The sequence below is a fragment of the Zootoca vivipara genome, chromosome 6, assembly GCF_963506605.1.
Source record: "Zootoca vivipara chromosome 6, rZooViv1.1, whole genome shotgun sequence".
NCBI lineage: Eukaryota > Metazoa > Chordata > Lepidosauria > Squamata > Lacertidae > Zootoca > Zootoca vivipara.
In genome coordinates this window covers 42,354,946-42,378,892 of record NC_083281.1, presented here as the reverse complement: position 1 = coordinate 42,378,892, position 23,947 = coordinate 42,354,946, and the positions used below count along the sequence as shown (strand labels likewise).

The 23,947-nt window shown below is 47.5% G+C and overlaps 1 protein-coding gene across 10 annotated transcripts in view; it reads left to right on the top strand.

Annotated features, from left to right (window-relative positions):
* MACF1 (microtubule actin crosslinking factor 1) overlaps positions 1-23,947 on the top strand; it is a 291,507-nt gene that overhangs the window by 58,906 nt on the left and 208,654 nt on the right. For 3 of the 10 annotated variants that reach the window (XM_060275855.1, XM_060275856.1, XM_060275857.1), the window contains exons 2-4: positions 19,387-19,448; positions 20,202-20,291; positions 20,918-21,028. In XM_060275855.1, the coding sequence (XP_060131838.1) occupies positions 19,387-19,448; positions 20,202-20,291; positions 20,918-21,028 (263 nt within the window). Of the gene's footprint in view, positions 1-8,208; positions 8,458-11,781; positions 13,491-19,386; positions 19,449-20,201; positions 20,292-20,917; positions 21,029-23,947 lie in introns of those variants that run through there. The other 7 variants (XM_060275854.1, XM_060275853.1, XM_060275863.1 and 4 more) reach the window with 7 other exon arrangements.

Below are 23,947 nucleotides of genomic sequence, written 5' to 3'. Positions count from 1 at the left end.
TGCCAACCTAGTGCCCTCCAGATGTGTCAGACTGAAAACGCCATCAGCCCCAGCATCATATGGGATCTGTAGGGCACCAGTGGCAAAGGCTGCTTTGAAAGTGCATGCTCTTTCCTCCCCACCCTTAGAACACCCCATTTCATGGCTCTTGCAGCCCCATTGCATCTGTCTGTTTTCAAGCAAAGTCATGGAACCGTATATATTGTCCATCAACCTCTCTCTGCATTAGTCTCCCTCCCTCAAACAAACTATCCGCTCTGCAGCTCTGCGTACTGGTCCTGAATGCAAGTGGGTCAACCACGCCTGCACTGCTGGCTTGCGGCTTCTCTGTCTCTTCCCTGCTTGAAGTGATACTGGTAGGTGATGCTTTTGAGGGTTCTCTCAAGCCCCCCCCCCCAATCCTATAAATTGCATGGGTTGTAGTTTTGTGCTTCTGCAGCGCCATCTGGCGGGCACTGCAAAGAATGGGACAAAAATAGATCACATGCTTTACTTTAAAAGAACCGCCAACAGCAAAACTTGCACCAGATCGTACAGTTGATTATACAAGTTGCATAGATTTGAATGATTGTTTTTGTGCACATTATTGGCCTCTACTAAACAAACAAACAAAACAAACCTATTCCGTTAAATTTAGGGGAGTGGAGGGGAAGGAACCTTCCAGGGCATTATATACCCTTGGAAATAAAGCAAAACAGTGAGAGCATTGCACACAGACTGTGTTCAAGCCTGCCTTCAATACCATAAGGGTTAGGAAGTTGCTTGAAAAAGAAGAAAACAAGCTGGGATTCTCAGAAAGCTGGGTTTATTATCCAGTGCTGCAATTAGTAGATTTTCTACAATCTTGTGGAATTGTGGTATGCCTTTTCAGCGCATTACACCAGAGAAATGAGAAAAGATAGTCAGTGCCTTCTTTTGTGGACTGATATGTACGCAAGCCTTTGAATTGCACATAATTGCACCACCACTTTACCAATCCAGTAGGACATTCATCTGTTCATGACTTCTCACATGTTCCTCCTACTGTGTTAGTCATTTGGGGGCATGATGATGATCTGAAAATAATATGGAATCAGTGCTCTCACAGTTTACCTAAACTTCCCATACTGCCCTCCTGGAGATGTTTCTTATTATCCACAGTTAAGTAACTGTCTATCTGCACTACAGTAGTCTCTGTTGAACATCTGTCCTAAAGGCTGCTGCTGCTCTTTCTGCCATCCCTATTAGATTGCACTATTGTCCAGTAAAAGGCTTTCCTTCCTTGGGGACGAGTTTCTGATCTTTTTCTGCTCATATGCAGACCTTAAGACCCTCTGTGCTAAGGAAGGTGGGAGTCCCTTGTGAACAGATTCAATTCCATGAAAGTTTCAGATAGGGCAATCTGTGTCTCCCGGGATACACAAGCAGCCCATGAAAAGCCTTTTCGACAGCAGCATCCTTTTGACACAAAGGGACTTGCCCCCCTGCCTTGCTGTTCTGGTTGTACATTTGGATTTGAACTGACTCTGCAGTGGTAATCTTTGCTTAGCAAGCAGGTACTGCAGGAACTACTGTAGTTTGGATTCAGCTTCAGGAGTTTGTAGCTTTGTGGGGTTTTTGGATAACTTGAATGACTGGGTCCAATCCCTGGGGATTATGCTAGGTGCATTTCTGCACTGATAAAACAAAATGCAAATTTTGCTTCAAGGTGACCTGTACTCTTCCCATTGGTACAGGTGCAGCTAATTAAGCAGACAGGTGCTCGCTTGCTGGTTTTAAATAATCTGATGCACTTTTGAGTTCCAGGTGTTCAAAAGACTAGGGATTCCTTTAGCAAGGACTTGGAAAGATATGGATCATTTCAGCAAACCAATAGATGAACAAGCTATTTGGGGTAGCAAAGGCCTTTGTTACTATTCTTCCATTCCCTCCTTCTCCACACTCCCTGTCTCAAACTTTTCACTACAAGAGCAATGTCTGTCATTGTAATCAGCGTGAATTGCATTGGGGCTGGATCTCAAGCGTGTACATCCCTCTCCTGCCCCCTCCGATTGGAATTCCCTACTGAAGTCAAGAGTAGGATCCATCAGTTTGGCACAGCTGTGGTGGGGCAAGACAGATCACACTATAATCCAGCATATTCAGGACAATCTTGGCTGTTGAACCATAATGATCATAGAATCATAAAGTTGGAAGAGACCACAAGGGCCATCCAGTCCAACCCCCTGCCAAGCAGGAAACACCATCAAAGCATTCTTGACAAATGCCTGTCAAGCCTCTGCTTAAAGACATCCAAAGAAGGAGACTCCACCACACTCCTTGGCAGCAAATTCCACTGTCAAACAGCTCTTACTGTCAGGAAGTTCTTCCTAATGTTAAGTGGAATCTTCTTTCTTGTAGCTTGAATCCATTGCTCCGTGTCCGCTTCTCTGGAGCAGCAGAAAACAACCTTTCACCCTCCTCTATATGACATCCTTTTATATATTTGAACATGGCTATCATATCACCCCTTAACCTACTCTTCTCCAGGCTAAACATACCCAGCTCCCTAAGCCGTTCCTTTTAAGGCATTGTTTCCAGGCCTTTGACAATTTTGGTTGCCCTCCTCTGGACATGGTCCAGCTTGTCAGTATCCTTCTTGAACTGTGGTGCCCAGAACTGGACACAGTATTCCAGGTGAGGTCTGACCAGAGCGGAATACAGTGGTACTATTACTTCCCTTGATCTAGATGCTATACTCCTATTGATGCAGCCCAGAATTGCATAGTGGTGATAGTGGTGATATGGTGGTGGTGGTGGTGATGTAATATCTGACATATATTAGCAGTCCCCCCCCCCCAAAAGGAACCCAAAGTGCCTTCCAGCATCAGATAAACATTAGAACCGAATATTAAACCTGAACTGTTGCAGGTGCTGCCAGTGCCACAGCTGAGGCCGAGCGCATGTAAGCAGTTTGGGCAAAGCCTCCTTATGCGTTTGTGGCCAAGATTTGCACAGGGGATTTCCCCACCTTGCACCCACAACCAGTCTGTGATTCCCACTTGCAGAGAGCTGCTTCTGTTAATGAGAGGGTATTTTCAGTTCAACAGTTGAGTTTGGGAAGAATATAAAGAAGCAGGATTCGGGCTGGGAGGAGTGGGAAAGGCTGGTTCTTTGCTTGGTGGACCTGCGCTCTCTTGAACTGCTGCCAGCTTCTCACATCTGTTATAAGGCCCCTGATGCTTTGCAAAGTCACAGAGTGCTAGGCTGGGGAAAGTGTTACTCACCAGGGAAATGTCGAGTAAGTATGCAGACTGGCCTGACACACACACTGGTCTGAGCCGAGCCAGAGGGTGACTCAGCTCTGAGAACGGAAGAGACATCTCTTTAAGAATTGGCATAAAGGGCTGGGAGTTTTGCAGATGAGAGTTCCACAGCAACTGTCTCTTTCGGGAAATGAATAAACTGTGCATTTGTGCATCTTTTAAAAACTCTGACTGGAGCATGTGGCAGTTGTGGGATCAGTTGTGGGTCATTTGTCTTCCATGCACAGGCTGCCTCTTGAAGCATCTGGCACAGAATCTGAATCGCTTAGAAATGTTTGTTTTTGTTTTCTTGTAAGGCAATGTCCCCTAGCTCTCCTTAGGGGAGAATGGGGAAGGACCATGGACATGTGCATGTGGGGGTGAATTGGAGCAGGGAGGGCCTGATTCTCACATAATGCTGTGCCAGAGTTTCTTTAAGCTATGGTTTGTGGAACAAACCACAAGCTGCCCCACAGTTGATCCAACAAACCTTGGTTTCCGAGCACAATTCCAAGTGTTGGTGCTGACCTTTTAAATCCCTAAATGGCCTCGGTCCAGTATACCTGAAGGAGCGTCTCCACCCCCATCGTTCTGCCCGGACACTGAGGTCCAGCACCAAGGGCCGCCTTGGCGGTTCCCTCGTTGCTAGAAGTCAAGTTGCAGGGAACTAGGCAGAGGGCCTTCTTGGTAGTGGCGCCCGCCCTGTGGAATGCCCTCCCATCTGATGTCAGATGGGAGAACAACAACTATCAGACTTTTAGAAGACATCTGAAGGCAGCCCTGTTTAGGGAGGCTTTTAATGTTTAATAGATTACTATATTTTATTTTTCTGTTGGAAGCCGCCCAGAGTGGCTGGGGAAACCCAGCCAGATGGGCGGGGTATAAATATTATTATTATTATTATTATTATTATTATTACAAGTTTGCTGTGTTTTCCAGCTGCTTTTGTAGCTTGGTAATTGTCTGGGGTGGGTGAGGTGGCCAACCAACCTTCCTCAGCTGAGAGAATTGCTATCTCCTGTCACATTCCCGCAGGGGCTAAGTAATTCCTCAGGACACTTAGACCAAGTGCACTGTCTCTTTTTCTCAAGGGAGAAAAGAAGTTAAATTGCCTGGAAGTGAAAATGTATTTCCCTTTATTCTGGCCTATACACTGTGTTGCTTTCAGAAGGATTTTGGCCTTTTTAAGCTTAGTAGACAAGAGTCACCACCCTCCACAATTTCAGCATCTGTAGTCAAGCACAGTCCACCTTTGGGGCATGAGACTGGAAATCTGTCTCTCTGACAGCACAAACCTATTTTTTTAACCAGCTAGTTTCTTTTGTCCCTTCCCTGCCTCTTACAGGGTATACTGCACACAGGGACTATAAATAGGCCGGCCTTCCCCAACATGGCGTCTTCCAAGACATTTTGGACTGCAGCTTCCATCAACCCCAGCCAGCATAGCCAACGATCAGGGTTGATGGGAGTTGTAGTCCAAAATATCTGGAAGGGACCAGGTTGCAGTGTAGCAGGAGGGGATGGAAGCTACACTAGGAGGTTTCACAGGGAACTGGCAGAAAATGATGCTTTCCTTGCTTGGTGGTGTTGGAAGCTGAAGAGGTTACAGGGTTTAGTGAGCAGGAAGAGGTTGTGGCAGAGAGCAGCCCAGAATCAAAGGCAGGAGAGGAGGGGGACAGGAGATGGAGATGAGTAAGGCTGCTGAAGATGCCATGGAGTCTCTCCATCCTGCTGCAACCAGTTCCCCTTTGTCCTTGTCTCCCAGGACCAGAAGAGGTATTAAGAGGGAGGAGCAAAGAGAGACAAGACAATGGAGCCTTAGGCTGCTGGGAAATGGAACCAGGGGAGGCACCTTGGAGAGCTGTGGGAAGGTGGGAACCTTCAATCCTTGCAACTGCTTCATTGGGGCAAGATCTACTGGGAAGAGTTGCTGTGGTCACTAGGCCTGCACTGTTTGGGGTTTTTTTGAATGAAGAGTAAACATCACTGACACAGGGTGTTTTATTGCTGGCCTGCCCCTGACTCCGACTCCTGGCAGTGTAGTGGGAGGGAGAGCTTTTGCTCCTCTAGACAATTTTGAACTGAATTTTTCCTCTGAGGATCATTTGGCTGAGCTTGTACCCTGTCCTTGTTGGAACCCATCCCCTTTTAACCTCCTGCCTCCCTTCTCTCTGCATACAATAGTCTCTCAAACAGGACGTGTGCAGAGAACGCCTTGTCCTTCTTTCTGCTCTTGGGTGGCTTCTGGTGGCTCTTCCCTCTCTGTGTGTGTGTCATTTGGACTGTTGTGATGGTCACGGCTGTTTCAGTTGCTCCATTCACAATAGAGGCTTACTGTATTTTTTAGCAATTTCATATGAAGAAGCAGCAAAATGGGCACAGTGGCCGAGGAAGCAAACTGCACCATCAAGTTTATTACTGGTTTTCCTTCACAAAGGGTGGGTGGAGAAAAATCCTTCCAGCACGGTGTCCTGTCACTTTGGATTGGGGGTTCCCCCAAACTTTTCCACACATGCTTTGAAAGATGTGCTATTTTCTTCATCCTCCCACTGGTCTCTTCAAGCCACAACTCCCATCTGTTAATTCTCTGGGCGAATATTTACACTGCAGAGGATAGAGTAGAGTGGCATTATTATTTTAATAAGTCCACAAACTAACGTGGAACTTTGGAGAACTGAATTTAATAATGGAAATATAAGGAACCGAAACGGATAATTTTTCCCATCTCTAGGTGAACCTTTGGATATCTTATCTCCCAGGCTCTGAAATGTCTTAATCAACAGACAATGGAGATGACTGGATTTCCTCTTATCTTATTTTGACCTGAGACCCAGATTGGAATCAGTCTAAATTAAATGCAAAGAATCCAGCAAGCCTGTGAAAGTAGACATTTTTGGGGTATACTTGTGGAAGAAATAGTAGCCTGGACAGCAACTCTCCTCAGCCCCAGTGGGAACGGCGGTGGAGGGCACTCAGTTGGGGAAGGCTTTCTTACAGTATCTTGGTATGGGGTGTGGGTGTGAAAATATTGTGCTTGTTTAAATACTACACTAGGCTTTTATGTACCGGTAGTATTTTCAGAATTTTTGCTTTTTTACATATCAGTGAAAACCTCCTTTTTAAAAAAAACAAAAACCGGGATGCACAGTGTCAGGTTGTCTCTAAACGGAGCCAGATGGGAACAATCGCCCACTGTCTTCTCCCATCCCTGGCATGGTGAGCCTTTCCCAGTGACCCCAAATGTAGCCACTGCGAACAAAAGTGGCAATGTTTCCCCTCCATCCTTGGAAGACATTGATGGCTCTATGGCTTTGCATTTCTGAATTGGAAAGATCAGGATTTCTTAACCTGTGGGTGCCACTTGCCTATATTGGGCCAAAGCATTGAAACCAGGATAATACTATTATTAATATCATTTGTATAGTGCCACCAGTGTATAATAATAATAATAATAATAATAATAATAATAATAATAATAATGCTCTGCACATAATTAAAATACCCGAAGGTCATACAATCTACAATTCTTCATTAATTTGTTTAGCAAAATTCCTGTGGGCAAATGGGCATGTGTGGAGTTGCGTGAGTGAAGGAAAGGCTTATATCTCACAAGGGCACCTGTGTGTGCAGCACATCACTATCTCTGCACATAGTTGCACATGGCATGTACACATACACTGCCTTGGGAGCCTTGGGGCTGTCTACTCCCACATGGTACAGCCCAACCCCCTGGATGTGTTTGGAGGGACTTTTCTGGTCCACCTGATGTGAGGTGGGTGGGGGATGGTGATGGCAGAAACGACCTTTTTTGAAAGTGGCACCTCAGCTTTGGTACACTCTCCCCATGGACACCAAGAGCATAAGAAGAGTCCTGTTTCTAGACCAGGCCAAAAGCCCAGCTCATCCATTATCATGCCCACAGAGAGCTCGCAAGCAGGACGTGATCAAATAGCACCTTTGGCAGCATGTATCAAATGCTGCAGGTGGTAAACAAACATGATGGCTAGTAGCCATTGATAACAACCCCCATGGATTTGTCTGGCACCAGCTCTTCTGTTTCTTAGTGCCAGGCAAAGTCCTTTCTAATGCCTTGGTTTTAATCTGCTCTTAACAACCCAGGTCAAGCCACCCAACACCAGCAAACTCCCAAAGCTCAGGGCTTCACTTTTGCCCCCTAGGAGTAAATGGCACCCATTCATTATGGCAGAAAGTGAAAAGGACATCATTGTGATGGGGCCTGTCCTTGATCTCGGCTCCAGGGGCCATTGAGAACCAAGGCTTTGCCCATCTGCATAGCCACACCCCCTCACCTGCCTAGCCCAGCCCTCTTGCCCTCCAGTTGTTTTGGACTCAACTCCCATCAGCCCCAGCCAGCACCTCCTGAGGTTTGCAATTCAATGAACTAAAAAAAGCACTGAGCCAACTGGTCTCTCTTTCCCCCCTCCTGTCATCCAGAAGGGCTGAATGGGAGGCTGCTCTTTAGGCAGCCTGTCCTGAGCTAGCAGAAACCCTGCTCTGCCTTGTCTGTCCTGGCTCCTCAAGCAGTCCCTTCCCTGTTCTCTTCCAAACAAGTCTGCTTGGAGAGTGGGCATTCCGATGGGCTTAGGAATGGAAATTTAAGAGCATGACGTTCTCTCTCTTGAAGGGGGGGGGAGGGAAGAGAGGCTGAAGTTGGTTCATTTCATCACGTTGGTGGATGCCAAGGAAAGATGTTTGAGTCACCCGGACGGTCATTTGCTCACTTTCTCTGTTCGAAGTCCCCTTGCTCCGTCGGGCATTTTTGTTTTGGAAGCAACAGAGGGCAGGCTGTTTCTCCCCCACCCCATGGGCTGATGAGAGACGAAGAGAATCCCCCCCTCCTTCCAGAGACAGCTCTCTCTCCTCTCTCTCTCTCTCTCTCTCTCTCTCTCTCTCTCTCTCTCTCTCTCTCTCTCTCTCTCTCTCTCTCTCTCTCTCTCATCTGAACTCTGTGCCTTTGCTGTTCTTGCCTGCCCTGTTCCGTGTGATGCTGTGTCTGGGCGCTTGCGGCCTCAAGAGAGGAATTTAAAACTCGGGATCTGTGATAACGGCGCGGGAACCAGGAGGCAAATGCCCCTTTTGAATGGCACTTTCCTGCCACCCACTGTGTTCGTCTTGAGTCACGTTCTTGGAGTTGCTGGAATCTTGTATTGGACGAAGAGCAGGAGGCAGGAAGGTACTGTTATTTGAGGACCAAAATGTACCCCCCCTCTCTTTCTGTGTACAGTATATGTGTTTGTTTGTTCTTCCACCTGACCTTGTTCAAAGCAGCAGTCCTCTTTTTCTGCTTGATGGCAAGAGGTCAGGAACAGCCCAGAAGCACTGCTGGGTCAGTGATGTCATTGAATATGCAGGAGACTCTGCAGGACACACATAAGAGAAGCTTCCAGAGGGTTAGACTTGTGAGACTCTTTGTTGCACATAAGAAAGTTTCAGTACTTCCTTTAACTGTCAAAGAGTTCTGGGAATTGTAGTTTTTTGAGGAAACTAAATGAGTTGTTTGTTGACTCAGGTGATGCCCGTGACTTAGCCCCTCTGCATGTCACCGGTGTTCATTGGTCGAAGAGCATTCTGATTTATGCCACGATGACAATTTCCTAAGTGACAGCACTATGTGGCTATGTCTCTGGGGCCTTTTGTACGTTTCTGCCTCATTTCTATGAATGGGGATCTTCAGTCTTACACTTCCTTAACATTCTGGTTTCCACGCAACATCCCAGAGCACCATGCAAACCTAAAATTCAGCACTTGGAAAACTCTTTTTAGAACAAAGGATTAGAGAGCAAAGAAGAACAGGTGCCGCTGGGGAAGAATTAGCATGGCTTCTGCAAAGGAAGATATTGTAGAGCTGGAAAAGGTTAAGAAAGGGGCAACCAAACTGGTCCAGGGTCTGGAGCAGCTCCCCTGCAAAGGGAAATGGCGTTTGGGCTTTTTCAGTTTAGAGAAAAGGCAAGAAAGAGGCAACATGCAGAAGTTCATAAAATCATGCATGGCATGGAGAAAATGGATTGAGAAAAGTTCTCTCCCCCCCCCCGCCCCCTCATAACACTAGAACTCATGGGAATCCAATGAAGCTGAATGTTGGAAGATTCAGGGCAAATAAAAGAAAGGACTTATTCATGCAGCACATAGTTAGACTATGGAACTCACTCCCACAAGAGGCAGCATGTGATGGCCACCAACTTGGATGACTTTAAAAGAGGATTAGACAAATTCATGGAGGAGATGACAATTTGATGGCTACTAGCTATATGACTATGCTTTCCATCCATAGCTGGAGGCAGTAATGCTTCTGAATACCACTTGCAAAAAACTGCAGGGCGGAGTATGCTCTTGTGCTCAGGGCCTGCTTGCTGGTTTCCCACAGGCACCTGGGTGGCCACTGGGAAAAGAGGATGTTGGACTAGATGGGTCATTGGCCTGATCTAGCAGGGCTATTCTTATGTTCTTATGTAAGTCCTGCTCCAATGCCTTTTTGGGGTTATTTGAGAGCATCAACAAGCATTTGATGGAAAGGCGTGATTCACCAGCAGTGCAGCCTGCCTTAAGGTTGGGTTTGTTACAGCAGCGGCATCACCGTACAAACCTACAGTAGAAAATTGTAAGAAGTGGAGCCCGAATGCATGATTAGGTTAAGGATGATTTACTGGTCAGAAAAGGTTGAAGATTATTGCATTAAATGTGGCTGACTTGGACTTCAGAAACGTTTTTGACAAAGTCTGCCTAAATGTAGTGATTCTCTTATGGACAAATAAATGGTTAAAAATCAGAAGGTGGAGTAGATTGTTCTCACACAGGAGAGAAGTGAGCGATGGAGTCTCCCATGGATCTTAATTGTGACTGGTGCTATTTCAATTTCTTCATAAATAGTGTTTGGAGGTGGCTGAGTTTGCAGATGAAATCGAAATGGATTGCAAAGACCTCTTTGAATACAAGGCGAATTGGGTTCTGTGCAAGTGTAAAAGGCTTCACTTTGGGACAAACACTGGCTGTGCCTGAATTGGTAGAGACTAACAAGAAAAGAGATTTTGAGGTTATGGAGGAGTGTTCAGTGGAAATCCAACTTCATGTGCAGAGGCAGTGAAAAAGGCAAATTCCATGCTAGGGATAATTCAGAAAGGGCCTGAAATTGAGACAGTGATATAGGAAGGAATGCATATATACCCACTAAAGTCTATTCTATTCTAGCTTTGAACTGGGACAGGGCTTCAGTGCATATTCTTGATGGTCTGATCCATTTGCTCTCTTTGTGCGCGGGCTTCACCTGCTGTTTGGGAAAGCAGCCTTGAGCCTCTTTGTGGGAAGTCCCTTGATGAGTGCTGGACTCAGAAGTCAGCAGGAGAGGAAACCTCCTCATGAGAAAGTGACTGTTTGCTGAGTGTCTTTGCTTGAGAGAACACAGCTATAATCTCTGGTGGAAACAGTTTTTCCAGAGAGACATGGTGACTTGTGAATGGCCCAAGATCATCAGCAAAGTGGGCGTGGCCTTTGCAACACTGTGGAAATCCTTGTTAATGTGTGTGGGTGTTGAATCATGGTTGGGTAAAGAAACCCTCTTATAGAAGACAACTGAAGTTGACGGTCATCCTAATCATAGTGGTTGGTAATCACAGAACCAGCTGATGAGCATTGCTCTGGTTTAACTAAGCCCAGAATAGCAGGATGTGATTTTGTGTATGTTAGGGATGGACAGACAGACACAGCTCAGCAGGAGGGCATCTGCTTTGCATACAGAAGGCTTCGGGTTCAATTCCTCTTAGCATTGCCAGTTATAGGGTTGGGAAAGATTCCTGCCTGAAACCCCGGAGAGCTGCTGGCAGTCAGGTGAATTGGCACAAGGCAGCTTTCTGTATCCCTATGTGCTGTCAGTCCTTTTCTTTCATCAAGTGCATGCTTCTGGTTAGTCCCTTGCTATAGAACCCATTGAGAACCTGGAACCCAGTTACCTATCCTGTGTATTGGATCGGAACATGACTGTTTCATAAGGCAGCCTTTGCGGTGTCCAGCTGCGGATCTTGTAATTGCTGGAGGCTTTGCAGCAGCCTTTCTCAAACTGGTGTCCTCCAGACATTTCGGACTACAATTCCCATCAGCCCAACACATCACCATGTAGCCATGATGGCTGGGGCAGGTGGAGTTGCAGTCCAAAACACCCAGTGGGCACAAGGTTGTAGAAGGCTGCTGTAAAGACTATTCCAAAGGGCGCAGCTGAGTTCGTGCTTTGCTCTGTTTGAGAAGTGCCTTTGGTTTGTTATTTTTTCCCATTGCTGTCTTTTTGTGCTGAGCTCCTCCAGCTGCCCCGAGCCTCCCTCCCTGCTCCCCCTTCCGTCTGTTAGGCCAGGCCAGGTCACTGACAATAGCCGCTTTGCTGTGGCCTCTGTTCTTGGCCTTGGTCAGGAATGCCAGACGGTTGGTTGGTTATCTTCTGGATGGGCAAGGGGGGAATGTGGGCAAGGGTGGGATAGCGGGTAGCCAGCCAGTGAGGCAGCAGCGGGGGCTGCTGAGAGCTGAGCAGTCGGGTGGTAACAGGTTGCTTATCAGAAGGACTCTCTGGGGAAAGATTAAGCAGTTGAAGATAAGCTGGCAAGACCTTGATGTTGTTGGTGAGAAGGAGCAAGAGACTTATTCTTAGCTCAGTGGATAGGATAGTGTCTCTCTCTCTGTGTGTGTGTGTGTATGTTGGGGGTGGGAGGGCTAATCTCATTAGACACCAAGATCTACCCAGGAGGAGTAAGGCTGGGTGACAGGCTCTTAAGTGATGAGAAAAAGCATCGGACAGAGTACTCATGGAGTTATTTCCTGGGTGGCAGTGAAGGAAGCCAGAAGCTGATGTTTTCTGCTGGGCCTGGTCGCTGCCAGGGTGCTTATGTGATGCTGCAGCTTTGTGCTTAACTTGCTGGAAGTGGGGAGCACTCAGCTTGGGTCAAAGAGACTGAAGTGGAGTTATATTTAGAAGAGGAAAAGGAAGATAGCTGATAAGCTAGCCCCGTTATCTCTGCCGTGGACACGCTAAACCATTGCCCTCTTCAAATGGCGTGGTCTTCTGCTGAGCTAGTGCTTTTGCAGAGCTGAGCTCTGGAATTTTTGGGGACTGTCTTCAGCTCGAGGATGTTTTATTTGTGAAGATGCTGCAGGCCCACAATGAATGCAGAGAAAGAAGAACAGCCTATTGTTCTGCCTTAGTGTTTCAGTCTGTTTGGTGACTCTGGGAGTTCACATTAGAACCAGGAGGCAAACAGCCTGGAGCTGCATTGCTGAGTTCTCTTGAGAGAGGTGCTGGCTGGACCTTCTAACTCCCATATGCTGCTTGCTGCATGGAGGTGGCAACTTTGGTGCGATTGAGTTTTGACCAGAAGTTGGAATTTTTAGAGGACAAAAGCTGAAGAAATGGAAAATTCCTCTTCTGTTCCAAGTCCCTGAGTAGTTGTGAGTTGTCCTTTGCAGTGTGTCTTGGATTTGTACTCTTGCTCAACCTGAAGAATAGATTCTTTTTCTCAGTCTCTTTTCTCTCTTGAGAAGTGCTGGACCTGCTGCATGCTTTTTACATCTATTTTGACCTGACCTCATTTCTTGAGTGCAAAGGTGATGGTGGGAATAGGGACTTTCCACCAAGGACATTGCAGTGACTGAATGAAGTATAACCCATTCTGGGGTGAGGCAGGATATTGACCAACCTCCTTGCCGCTGCTGAATCTTCATGCACAGCTGAGGCCTGTGGCTGCCTGCCCCTTTGAGGTCTGGTGATGATGTGGCAGTTTTGAAATATTTGTGCTGGACCACTGTCTTATTTTTGTTTTGCTTGTGGCTCAGAGGGTTTTTGCTGTCTCTCCCTAACTATGGAAGACATTGGCACCTTTTTGCAAAGTGAACCCCTTTTTCTTTGAAGCCTCCAAGGCTCCCTTCTGTTTGGGACTGTTTGCAGAGATGTTCTGAAAGGAGGCTCATGCGCGTGCACGCTTTCTTTCGCTGCTGATCACGAAGGAGGAAGCTGTGGGAGGAGCTGTGGTGAGGAAGCCGGCAGCTAGGGCATGGGGCTAGGAGACCACGCTGAGGATAACAGACTCCAGGGGAAACCAGGAGATAGAAGAGCTCTCTTGCAAACCAAGGACTTGATGCCAATGGCGCTGGGATCTGAGGGGTCCATGTGGCACATCTTCAGAAGGGAGAGGGAGCTGAATGCCCACCTCGTGTGCAAAATGTGCTGCTTTGGTTAGTACGGCCTCCTCGTTTGTTACATCTTCCTTAATGGTGGGTGGGCGGGAGGAAGTGGAGTGCGTGGCAGCCTCATCCAACGCATGGCTATTCAGAGGTTACTTATGTTAACTTCACTTGCTTTCTATGAAGTGTCCTGAAGAGTAAAGCCTGATCCTTCTGTCACTCTCCTCTGACTCATGCATGGGACGTACCATCACCTAACCTCTTTCTGTTTTCCCTTTCTTTTTTAATTCGAGCCTTGTAGGAAGAGAATTTGGGGCATCTAAGGAAGGCTGATCTGATCCATAGCTGGGGCACAGTTCACCAGAAAGGGGCATCCTGTACAATGAGTGGAAATGGTGTGACACTAGTTCGCTTAAGCTCAGTGTGACTTCACAGGAGAACTTAATGTCCCCTGTTAAAAGAGAGGCCTTGACTTCTAATGGGCTTTGCTGCTGCTTTGTCACAAGGCACCATCTTTTTCACACATTTTTGTAACCGTTGTTTTGTTGGAGAAACGCATTGCAAAATTCAGAGAAGTGCAAATTTTCAAGGTTTGCCATGTTTCAGTTCACTTGTTGTTTTGGGAAGTACAGGTTTGGGAGCTTTGCATTAAAATGTGAACTGAACAAAATTTCTCCCCAAGTCATGTAGCAGACACAATTGTCCTCCCTCCCTCCCTCCCTCCCTCCCTCCCTCCCTCCCTCCCTCCCTCCACAGTCTTTTCTGCTGACTGGTGAGAATATACTTTCTCCCTCTTCTGAAGCCATAACTAGACATTGGTTAGTTGATAGAAATGCAAAACTAAGTTATGGCGTGATAAGGGAAATTTAATGTAGCATGGAGATGGTTTTCTTCTGTAAAGATATTTGCTGTTCTTGGGTGTTTTTTGTTTTTTATTAATGTTCTTTTTGGGAACCCTTCTTGCAAGGATGGGGAGCCTGTGGCCCTCTAGAGGCAGGCTGGACTCCAGCTCCCATTAGCATGGTTAATGGTCCAAGGATGATGGGAACTGTAGTTCAGCAAAATCTGGAGGGCTGCAGTGTTCACCATCCTTGACTTACATATTGTTTATGTTAAGTGATAATAAAGTAAACTTATACTGGGGATACATATACGAAATCATTTTTTTAATTTTTTTAAAAAATGATTATATGAGTACTCAAGAGAAATAGTGAAGAGTGTATGCATAGCTGCCAAGTTCTCCCTTTTTTTTAAGGGAAATTCCCTTATGCTGAATAGGCTTCCTCGTGAGAAAAGGGAAAACTTGGCAGCTATGAGTGTATGTTCCTTTATTTCCCCAACCTGTTGCCCTCCAGATGATTCAGTTCCCAGCAGCCTCTGCCAGCATGTATCCTGGCAGGGGCGTACCCAGGATCAAAACTAGGGAGGGCAAGGGGCAGGGCCAAGGCACGGGAGGGGAGGAGCCACAAAATGGGGACGTAGGCAGGGCTACGGAGCCCAGATGAGGAAAGACGTAAGCTCCGGAACCTCTTAAACAATACTGCCCCACCCCCCAAAATAATATATCTCACGTTAGGGGTAAGACACATAATTTGAGCCCCGGAACCTCTTTTCAAATGAGGAACCCTTCTCCGTAAGTGTCTCAGGTTAGGAAGGCGGGGCACAACTTTGAGCCCCGGTACGTACTGAACCAGTGGCGCTGTGGTTAAATCACTGAGCCTAGGGCTTGCTGATCAGAAGGTCGGCGGTTCGAATCCCTGTGACGGGGTGAGCTCCCGTTGCTTGGTCCCAGCTCCTGCCAACCTAGCAGTTCGAAAGCATGTCAAAATGCAAGTAGATAAATAGGAACCGCTACAGCGGGAAGGTAAACGGTGTTTCCATGTGCTGCTCTGGTTTGCCAGAAGCAGCGTTGTCATGCTGGCCACATGACCGGAAGCTATACGCCGGCTCCCTCGGCCAATAATGCGAGATGAGCGCGCAACCCCAGAGTCGGTCACGACTGGACCTAATGGTCAGGGGTCCCTTTACCCTTTACCTTTACCTTTACGTACTGAAAAGCTCTGCAGAGTTTCCCTTTGGCAGGAGGGGGTGGGATGCAGGCATAGGTTTTTGTGTGAGAGGGGGGGAGGGGGGAAGAAGCCATTTCATCTCCTCCTCTACCACCCCATCTCTTCCTTCCTCCCTTCCTCCTTCCCTGCTCAAAGAAGGGGTGGCCCCGGGATGCTCGGTGGCCGCCGGTGTGCGGTATATAAGAACCATGGCGCTCCCTTCTGCCACAGTGGCTTCTCTGGTGTGTCGCTCCGACGGCGGCGGGTGCTACTCAACGGCAGCCGTGCGCTCCGCAGGTGACAGCGGCTCGCTAGCATCGAGCGGCTTCCACTCGCAGTCGTGGTCACGGGGGCCAGCTTGGCTCATCAACTGAGAGCCTGGAGTCATCGCTGAACGGCGACCTGCGCAGGCGCAATGAGAATGAGGTGCTGCAGGCTCTCAACGACCGCTTCGCCGGCCCTGCTTCGAGGGGGGGCTGCCCCCCTGCCCCGTGCTGGGTACGCCCATGTATCATGGACAGGCTGGATGCAGAGGGGAATGGTGGGAAGCACCAGCTGGGAAGAAAGCTCTGAACCTGGGGATTGGTGGTGGGATGATGAGTGGTCAGAGGGAGAAGACTGGGCAGAGGAGGTGTCGGAAGCTGAAGAGGTAACAGGTTTTCGTGAGCATGAAGAGGCTTTGGCACAGAGCAGTTCAGAATCAAAGGCAGAAGTGGAGGCTGGAGAGGAAGGGGGCCAAAAGGCAGAGATGGGTCAAGCTAGTGATGAAGCCAGGGGGTCTCCCTTTCCTGCTGCAACCAGCTCCCCTCCCCCCAGTCTCCCAGAACCAGAAGAGGTATGAAGATGGAGGAGCAAAGATAGGCATGGTGACAGAGTCTCAGATTGCTTGGGAAGGAACTGGGATGGGGTGGGGGGGTGGGAAGGAGATTTAGGCAAGATCTGCCAGGATGAGTTGCTGTGATCACTAGGCCTGGCCTCCTGAGTTGACCTCGTTTCCTTGAATAAAAAATTCACTGACACTGTATGGTTTATTGCTATCCTGCCCCTGACACCTGCTTCTGACAACGCAGCTATGCTGGCTGGTGCTGATGGGAGTTGTAGTCCACACCATCTGGCGAGCACTTGCTTGCAGGCGAGCTGCTTTCAAAGGCCATCACTGACCAGAGTGCAGAAGGCATTAATGAGCCAAGACGGAAACATTGTGGGGCAGGATTCTGGGTGTTGTTCTGCAGCTAACATTAAGAAAATAGAAATGTTTCTGAATTCCCAAGAAAATGTCAGTGCAGGTAACTCGCTCACAGCTGATTATTCAATTATGCTGATTTTCCTCCAAATGAGAATATACAATGGGTAGAGATTTCAGGGTATTCTCCAAGTAACCTGCTGGAGGTGCATCTTCTGGGCTGGTGTCCTATCTGCAGCCACCCAACAGCAGAGAGGCATTTGGGAGCTATCAGGTCCCTATAAGATTTGGAGAGGTCTTTAACCTTACCAGTGCAGGCCCCTGAGAATGAAATAAGTCTTGCAGTTATGATGGGAGGAACTGGAGGCACCTTGGCTCTGTTTCCACAATGTTTCATGGTGATTTTCTTGCAATAGCAAATATATTTTGAGAAGCATTTTGTAGAACAGGGGTGGCTCACCTTTGTTTGACCTGAGAGCAGCTCTTAAGGTTGGCTGACCCTCATGGTGCTCTTTGTTGAAGTGGCTGTGGCTACTCAAGATGAGAATGTCAGTAATAAATAGCCCATCCCTGGAGAGTGATTAGAATGGGGTTACCCCGGGGGTAGGGGTAGGGGATCCTTGCTTCTTGTTGCTTTTAAAATCGGCAGATGTTTAGAAATCTATAAAAGGCCATTTGAGGAAAAGACCCATTGATGTTTCGGCTAGGCCTCCACAGAAGGAGAGTCCTTGAGCATGATAGCCTGTGCGCATGAATCACAATAAATTGTGCCTGCTCCTGGATCTTGATTGCAGAGAGGCCAAAGGTCAGGGCTGGGTGAATTTGTGCTGGAGATGATAGGACTCAAAAAAGAAAAATGTGTGTGTGTGTGTGTGTGTGTGTGTGTGTGTGTGTGTGTGTGTGTGAGTGATGGGTTTGTTCCCCAGAATATGCAGAGTTGTGATGATTCACACAGGGCACCAATGCCCATGGATCTTTATAGATCAGCTTAAGTAGAGAACAATAGTAGGTCCCTTCTCAAAGTATAAATTAGGCTTCTCCAACCTGGCACCCTCCAGATGTTTTGGATTACCACTCCCATCAGCCTCAATATAATTTACCGTGTTTCTCCAAAAATAAGACAAAAAACGCAATGGCTTATTTTCAGGGGATGTCTTATTTTTTTCCTCCTGCCGCGTCCGGCATTGTTGCTGCGCCTATCACTATGTCTTATTTTTGGGGTGTGGCTTATATTCATTGAATGCTTAAAAATCCTGCTATGGCTTATTTTATGACTATGTCTTAAAATAGGGGAAACAGGGTAGCTGTGCTGGCTGGAACTGATGGGAGTTGTAGTCCAAAACATCTGGAATGTACCTGGTTTCAGAAGGCTGATGGACTCTTCTTCATTGGAGGTTTTTAAGCAGAAGTTGGATGGACATCTGTCATGGATGCTTTCCTACTCTACAATTCTATCATTCTGTGAACTTGGGCATTGCAAGAGAGAAGAAGGGGAGGCCGGAAACGGAGTTGTTAGAGCAGACATCCCCAAACTGTGGCCCTCCAGATGTTTTGACCTACAATTCCCATGATCCCTAGCTAACAGGACCAGTGGTCAGGGATGATGGGAATTGTAGTCCAAAACATCTGGAGGGCCGAAGTTTGGGGATGCCTGTGTTAGAGAGTAACAAGGAGTGTGTCACTTCCAGTAACCAGGCCAAGATGTGTGGCGTTTTGGCTTTTTTGGGTTCTCATTTTAATTTTAAATTAGCCTGGAGTCTCATAATCAATGTTTGTGAGTAGCCTCACAAAAAAGCACTGCTCATTATTGACAGCATTGCAGACCTTTTAATATGTAACCTTTGTCCCCTTTCAGGGTCCGTTTGGGGTATTGATGAGGGAAATACTTAACATAGCATGAATTTACTAGTGGCGATGGAGTTGGTAAACCTTGGATTTGGTGTGTGGCTTGGCTTGCTTGCTGAAGTTGCCTGGAGCTGTTTGCTCTGCAAGGGTCCTCTGGTGGTGTCCCCCAACCTAATGCACAATGTTTTCTGGGTTGATCTGGGCTGTGGGGATGGCCCTGCATTTCACACTGAAGTTGGATTGAAAACTTGGACTCAAACGGCTTTGATTATCTCCCAAACGTGTTTCATTGGCTGGGGGGAGGGAGTTGCTTGTAGCACAGAACTGGTGGGCATCTGCTCCAAGGTGGGAAGGGTCCTGAGAGCAGAGCCCTCACCCCCCACACTCTGTGTGTTTTCATTTGAGATGTATCCATAGACCGGGGTGCTTGGTGTTTTGTTTTGTTTTTAATAAAAGCTTCAGGTGTCCTTGGGTTGAGCTTGAGGGCCTAAAATAAATGTTAAATCCCTAAAATCCAATGAACCAAAATACAGTGAAAGAATAAGCCGCTAATTGCCTGCATTGTTTTAGGCTCTAGAAGGGCAGCTTCTTACAACCGATAAATGCACTTGGTTTATGTCGTTTATAAAACCTGTACGCTCGGGAAAGGCAGCAAAAGGTATAGGCTGAGACCCTCATTCGAGAAAGCAACCTGTGTCTGTGTGTGCATAGTTTGGCCTCTCCCTAAATGCACTTGTAGGCATGCATCAGCTCCGAGAAAGGCTTGTGATGCTCCTGCTTTTCACCTGCAACACGAAAAGCTCTTTGTTTTTCCAGGTGACTGATTTGCTAACTTAGGCCTCTCTCTCTCTCTCTCTGCTCTTTTTAACAGATGAACGGGATCGGGTCCAGAAAAAGACTTTCACCAAATGGGTGAATAAGCACCTGATGAAGGTAAGCACGGTGCTGTTTCTGATTCTATCTTATCACTACCAGCAGCCAGCATGGTGGGGCAGAACCACCCTCCCAACACAGATGTTGCTGCAGTTTACCTGGGACCGGGCAAGGCACCATGGCAGTGAGGCTGGCGCTCTACAGGTGCACTGGCAGAGCCAGCCGCATGCTCCTGCTGTTGCGTCTGCACAGCGCCAAATTCCCCACTACCCTCTCTTGCCCTGGCTGCCTCCAGGTAAGTTGCAGTGATGCTGATGTCGGGAGGCACCCCACTCTGCTGGCTGCTACTGCTTAGCACCCAGAAAGAGCTTGTTGGATTTTCCTCTCCTCCTTTATTTATTGTTTGCCTCATGGCATATGCTCAGTTTTGAAAGGATCTGGGGCTTCTGTCATGCATATATCCCCATTCTTAGTACTGAGAATAGTAGTGTACATTCTTTTCTTTTTTTGAAAATGTAGCATGCTCTTAGTTCTTATGGCAGCAGAAACAGGCTTTGAAGTTTGAAATGTCTATCACAGAGCTTAGTGGTGGTGGGTGATCTTTTAACTTTTCTGTAGTTCGCGCCAGTCTTTGCATGGAATATTGCCATGAATCCCGCTCCTCCTCCTGCTGCTCTTGAGTTTTTTCTTACCACTACCCAACAAACCCAATAGGCAGCAGGAGGTGCCCACTGCTTTGTGTTGCTGCGTTGCCTGGGACATTCCTCAGGCAGAGCATATGAACAGGTGTTTTCTTCCGTTTTGGTCCTACAGGTGCGCAAGCATATCAATGACCTCTACGAGGACCTGCGAGATGGCCACAACCTCATCTCTCTGCTGGAGGTCCTCTCTGGTGTCAAACTGGTGAGTTTCCAGGACCCCCTCGACCCCTTTATTTCCACTTCCTTTAGCAATCAAAGCAAAATTATCCTGCTCCTCAAACTCCTAACCAGGGGGATATAGGCTTCCTGTTTCACAAGACATGGACACACACATGTATTTTATTACACTACTGCTACCTTGTGCCACCCTGTAATGCTGGTCTAGGCTGGAAACCACCAGGAACTGAATCTGGTACCTTCTGCAGACCAGCCATATTCTCCCCCACTGAGCTGTGGTCCAAATGTTTGGTCCCAAAGCTATTTCTGCATCACAGGCTCTTCTGTTTTCAAAAGCAGGCACCCTTCTTACCTCTAGGTCTCACTTAAGATTCAGCAGAGGTGGGTTGGTTCCCTTCCCAGCCAGCACTCTCACTCTGCTTCAGTTGAGTGTTTGCAGTGGAAATGTCTATATTTATTATTATTATTATTATTATTATTATTATTATTATTATTATTCATTTGAGGAGGAAGGGAAAGGCCCCTGTTGTATGTGTTTCCCCTCCTCCCCCCTGTGCATTTTGCGTGTGCTGCATTTTCCTTTCCTTTTGGGGGGGTGTGTGTGCCATTTTCTTCTACTTGGTGTCATTGTCTGTCTGCAATGGTTGTTAGCAAAAGGAATCCTCAGGGCAGAAGACCCTTCGGCTGGTGAAAGTGCCGTCCTGGTGTCGCACGAGCAGCGAAGAGTGCGAAGAGGAGGAGGAGGAGGAGGATGGTGATGCAGTAGGTCAAAGTCCTCCTTGGAGCAGCGTTAACAACAACTGGCACCGGGGCATGCTCAGATAATCCAGGTGTACCTGAGGTTTTGGGCAGGGATCACCCAGGCTGTCTTTTGAGAAACAGAGAATGATTCTTTACACTGATGGTCTAAAGGCACGTGAGTCTTTGCTCAAGCTATAAGCAGGCATGGGCCTGGCCAGTGCCTGGGTGGGTGACCATCTGGGACCTAGGTGTATGCTCTCTTGGGAAGGGCCATAGCAGAAGATCCCAGGATCAATGCCTGCTGGTATCTCCAGCAAGGGCTGGGACAGAGCTGCTGCCAGTCAGTGTAGACAATACTGAGCTTGATGGACCGGTGGATCTGACTCAGTATAAGGTAGCTTCCTATGTTCCTATGAGTGAAGAAAGGCAGGAAATAAATTCAAGTTTGGTATTTTAAATAAAATATTTAATATCAGAAAATCCTATCCCATTGCCCTTTTTGCTTTATTTAAAAAAATTTCCTAAAGGTTTGATTGACTATAGATAATAAAACACTCTAAAGGATTCATTGGGGTAACACTGGATGTCCAAAAAATACCATATGCATTCTCTCAGTTGGTGTTACTTGGACATAGTTGAACTCTGTAACTTGCTCCCACAGGAGGCAGTGATGGCCACCAAGTAAGATGGCTTGAGAAGGCGACTGGGCAACGTCATGGAGGCTAAGGGTGTCCATGACTACTAGCCAGGATGGCCGTGCTCTTCTTCCATGCTCGGAGGCAGTAATGCTTCTGAATGCAGTGACTGGAAACCACAATGGGGAGCTAGATAGGTTTTTGGCCTGATCCAGCAGGCTCATGAGAAGTGTGTGCCTCCCGTCTTTTCTCCCTTGACACCAGCCTGGTGTCTTTAGCTGTTCTTCACTACAACTCCCAGGAGCCACAGCCAGTATGGCTCTGCTAGTTGGGGCTCATGGGAGTTGTAGTTGAAAGCAACTGGAGGGCGGTAGTTTGGTAAAGGCTGGGTTTTTAACATCCACTGGATTATCTGTACGTGTTTTCTGGTGCCGGTAGCTGAGTGTGTTGATACTAACCCACGAGGTGTGAGTGCATGATGGTCTGCCTTAGGTACAGCAGATCCTGCACACTTCAACAAACATGTTATGGGCTCGCATGTGTTCTATGTTCTTGTGAGCACATGTACATCCCAGGCACATGGGGATGTCAAGTCTCTTCCTCACTGCCTCACATGTAGGAAATAACTGTTTATGATTAATATGGAAGTCCAATGAAGGCAGTCTCTTTTCTGTTTGGGGAGGCAGACCTTTGTCCTTCCAGAAGGTATCTTATGCCTCCTTAAGTTGCCACAGAGTAAAATGTAACTGCATGCTGTTTGCTTGCCCATGTTTTGAACCACATTGTTCCTTTGAAATGTTCTTGCAGAGGATGGGATCCTGACACTTGCGTGCAGGTAGTTTGTCCGCCAACAACGAGTTGTGGGGAAAGGATTGCACCCCATGAGCTGGAGAGAAACAAAAGAAGGCATGTGCCTTCTATGCATGAGGAGCCAGAGCAGAGTTGTGTGGAGCATCTTGGAAAAGAGAGCATTTTTTGGTACTCTGAACACACTATACCAGGGGTCAGCAACCTTTTTCAGCCATAGGCCGGTCCACCGTCCCTCAGACCATGTGGTGGGCCGGACTGTATTTTGAAAAAAATAATGAACGAATTCCTATGCCCCACAAATAACCCAGAGATGCATTAGAAATAAAAGCACACATTCCACTCATGTAAAAACACCAGGCAGGCCCTACAAATACCCCAGAGATGCATTTTAAATAAAAGGACACGTTCTACTCATGTAAAAACACGCTGAGTCCACAGGCCGGATTGAGAAGGCGATTGGGCCGCATCCGGCCCATGGGCCTTAGGTTGCCTACCCCTGCACTATACGATTAAGCCACATTTGAAGAACATCCTTTCCCTCAAAGAATTCTGCACACTGCAGTTTACCCCTCAGAGTTCCAAGTCCCAGCAACCCTTAACAGACTACAGTACTCAGAATTCTTTGAGGAAAACAATGTGCTTTAAAAGCATGGTGTGTATACAGCCTGTGAACGGTCATTCTAAATCTGGCTTCCTCTGTGCTTTGAAGTACAGTACTGGGGGTTCTTTTGTGGCCAGCTCAGCTGAAGGAGTTAAAAACAATGGCGTTAGTACAAGTTGCTGTGTTCTCTGCTGCCTCCCCCTTCTGGGGTTACCCGCTCCTTTTGCTTCCTTGCTGTCAGGCTACCTTCTGGCTTAGAGAGCTTCCTTTGGTCTCTGCTTCTTCCTCATTCTGGCTGTTTATCTCTCCCTCCTCACTGCTGCTGCTGCTGCAGTTGCTGCAGCATAATTGCCCAGGAGCCATCTGGGCGGAGGCAGCCACATTTTGCCATATGGGCCAAAAGGCACTTGGGCCCTAGGCTTGACAACATTTGGGGCCCCCAACTGCATGGGCAACCCATGTTTTTAAGGGTAGCATGAGACGCCAAGATCCCAACATGCTCCATGAACCCTAGAATCATGCAGCAGAATTGCTCAGTTGTGTTGGGCTGGCACCAGTGTCTGAAAGCTTCTGGGTTACTTTCCCTTGGTGCATGCAGAACAAAGCAATCCCTTTGACTCACATTTTCTCTTGACCCCACTCACCCCACCCTGCTGTTTCTGTTCTACTCTAAAGGCTGTTGAAGTTGTCTTCAGGTATCCTGGCGATGAGAGACAGTGGAGGTTTCTTACTGGGTTTCCTGACTCTTTAAAATTCGGTCCAAAGCCCCTGTTGTGGGCAGAGCAATCTGGAGCTCATTGTTTCCCTGGTGCTCTCTTCCCAAAAATACCTCCACCCGAAGGAGCTGTTTGCCTTCTTAGGGGCACAGTCTGTGTTTCCAAAAGCAGCAGCTGA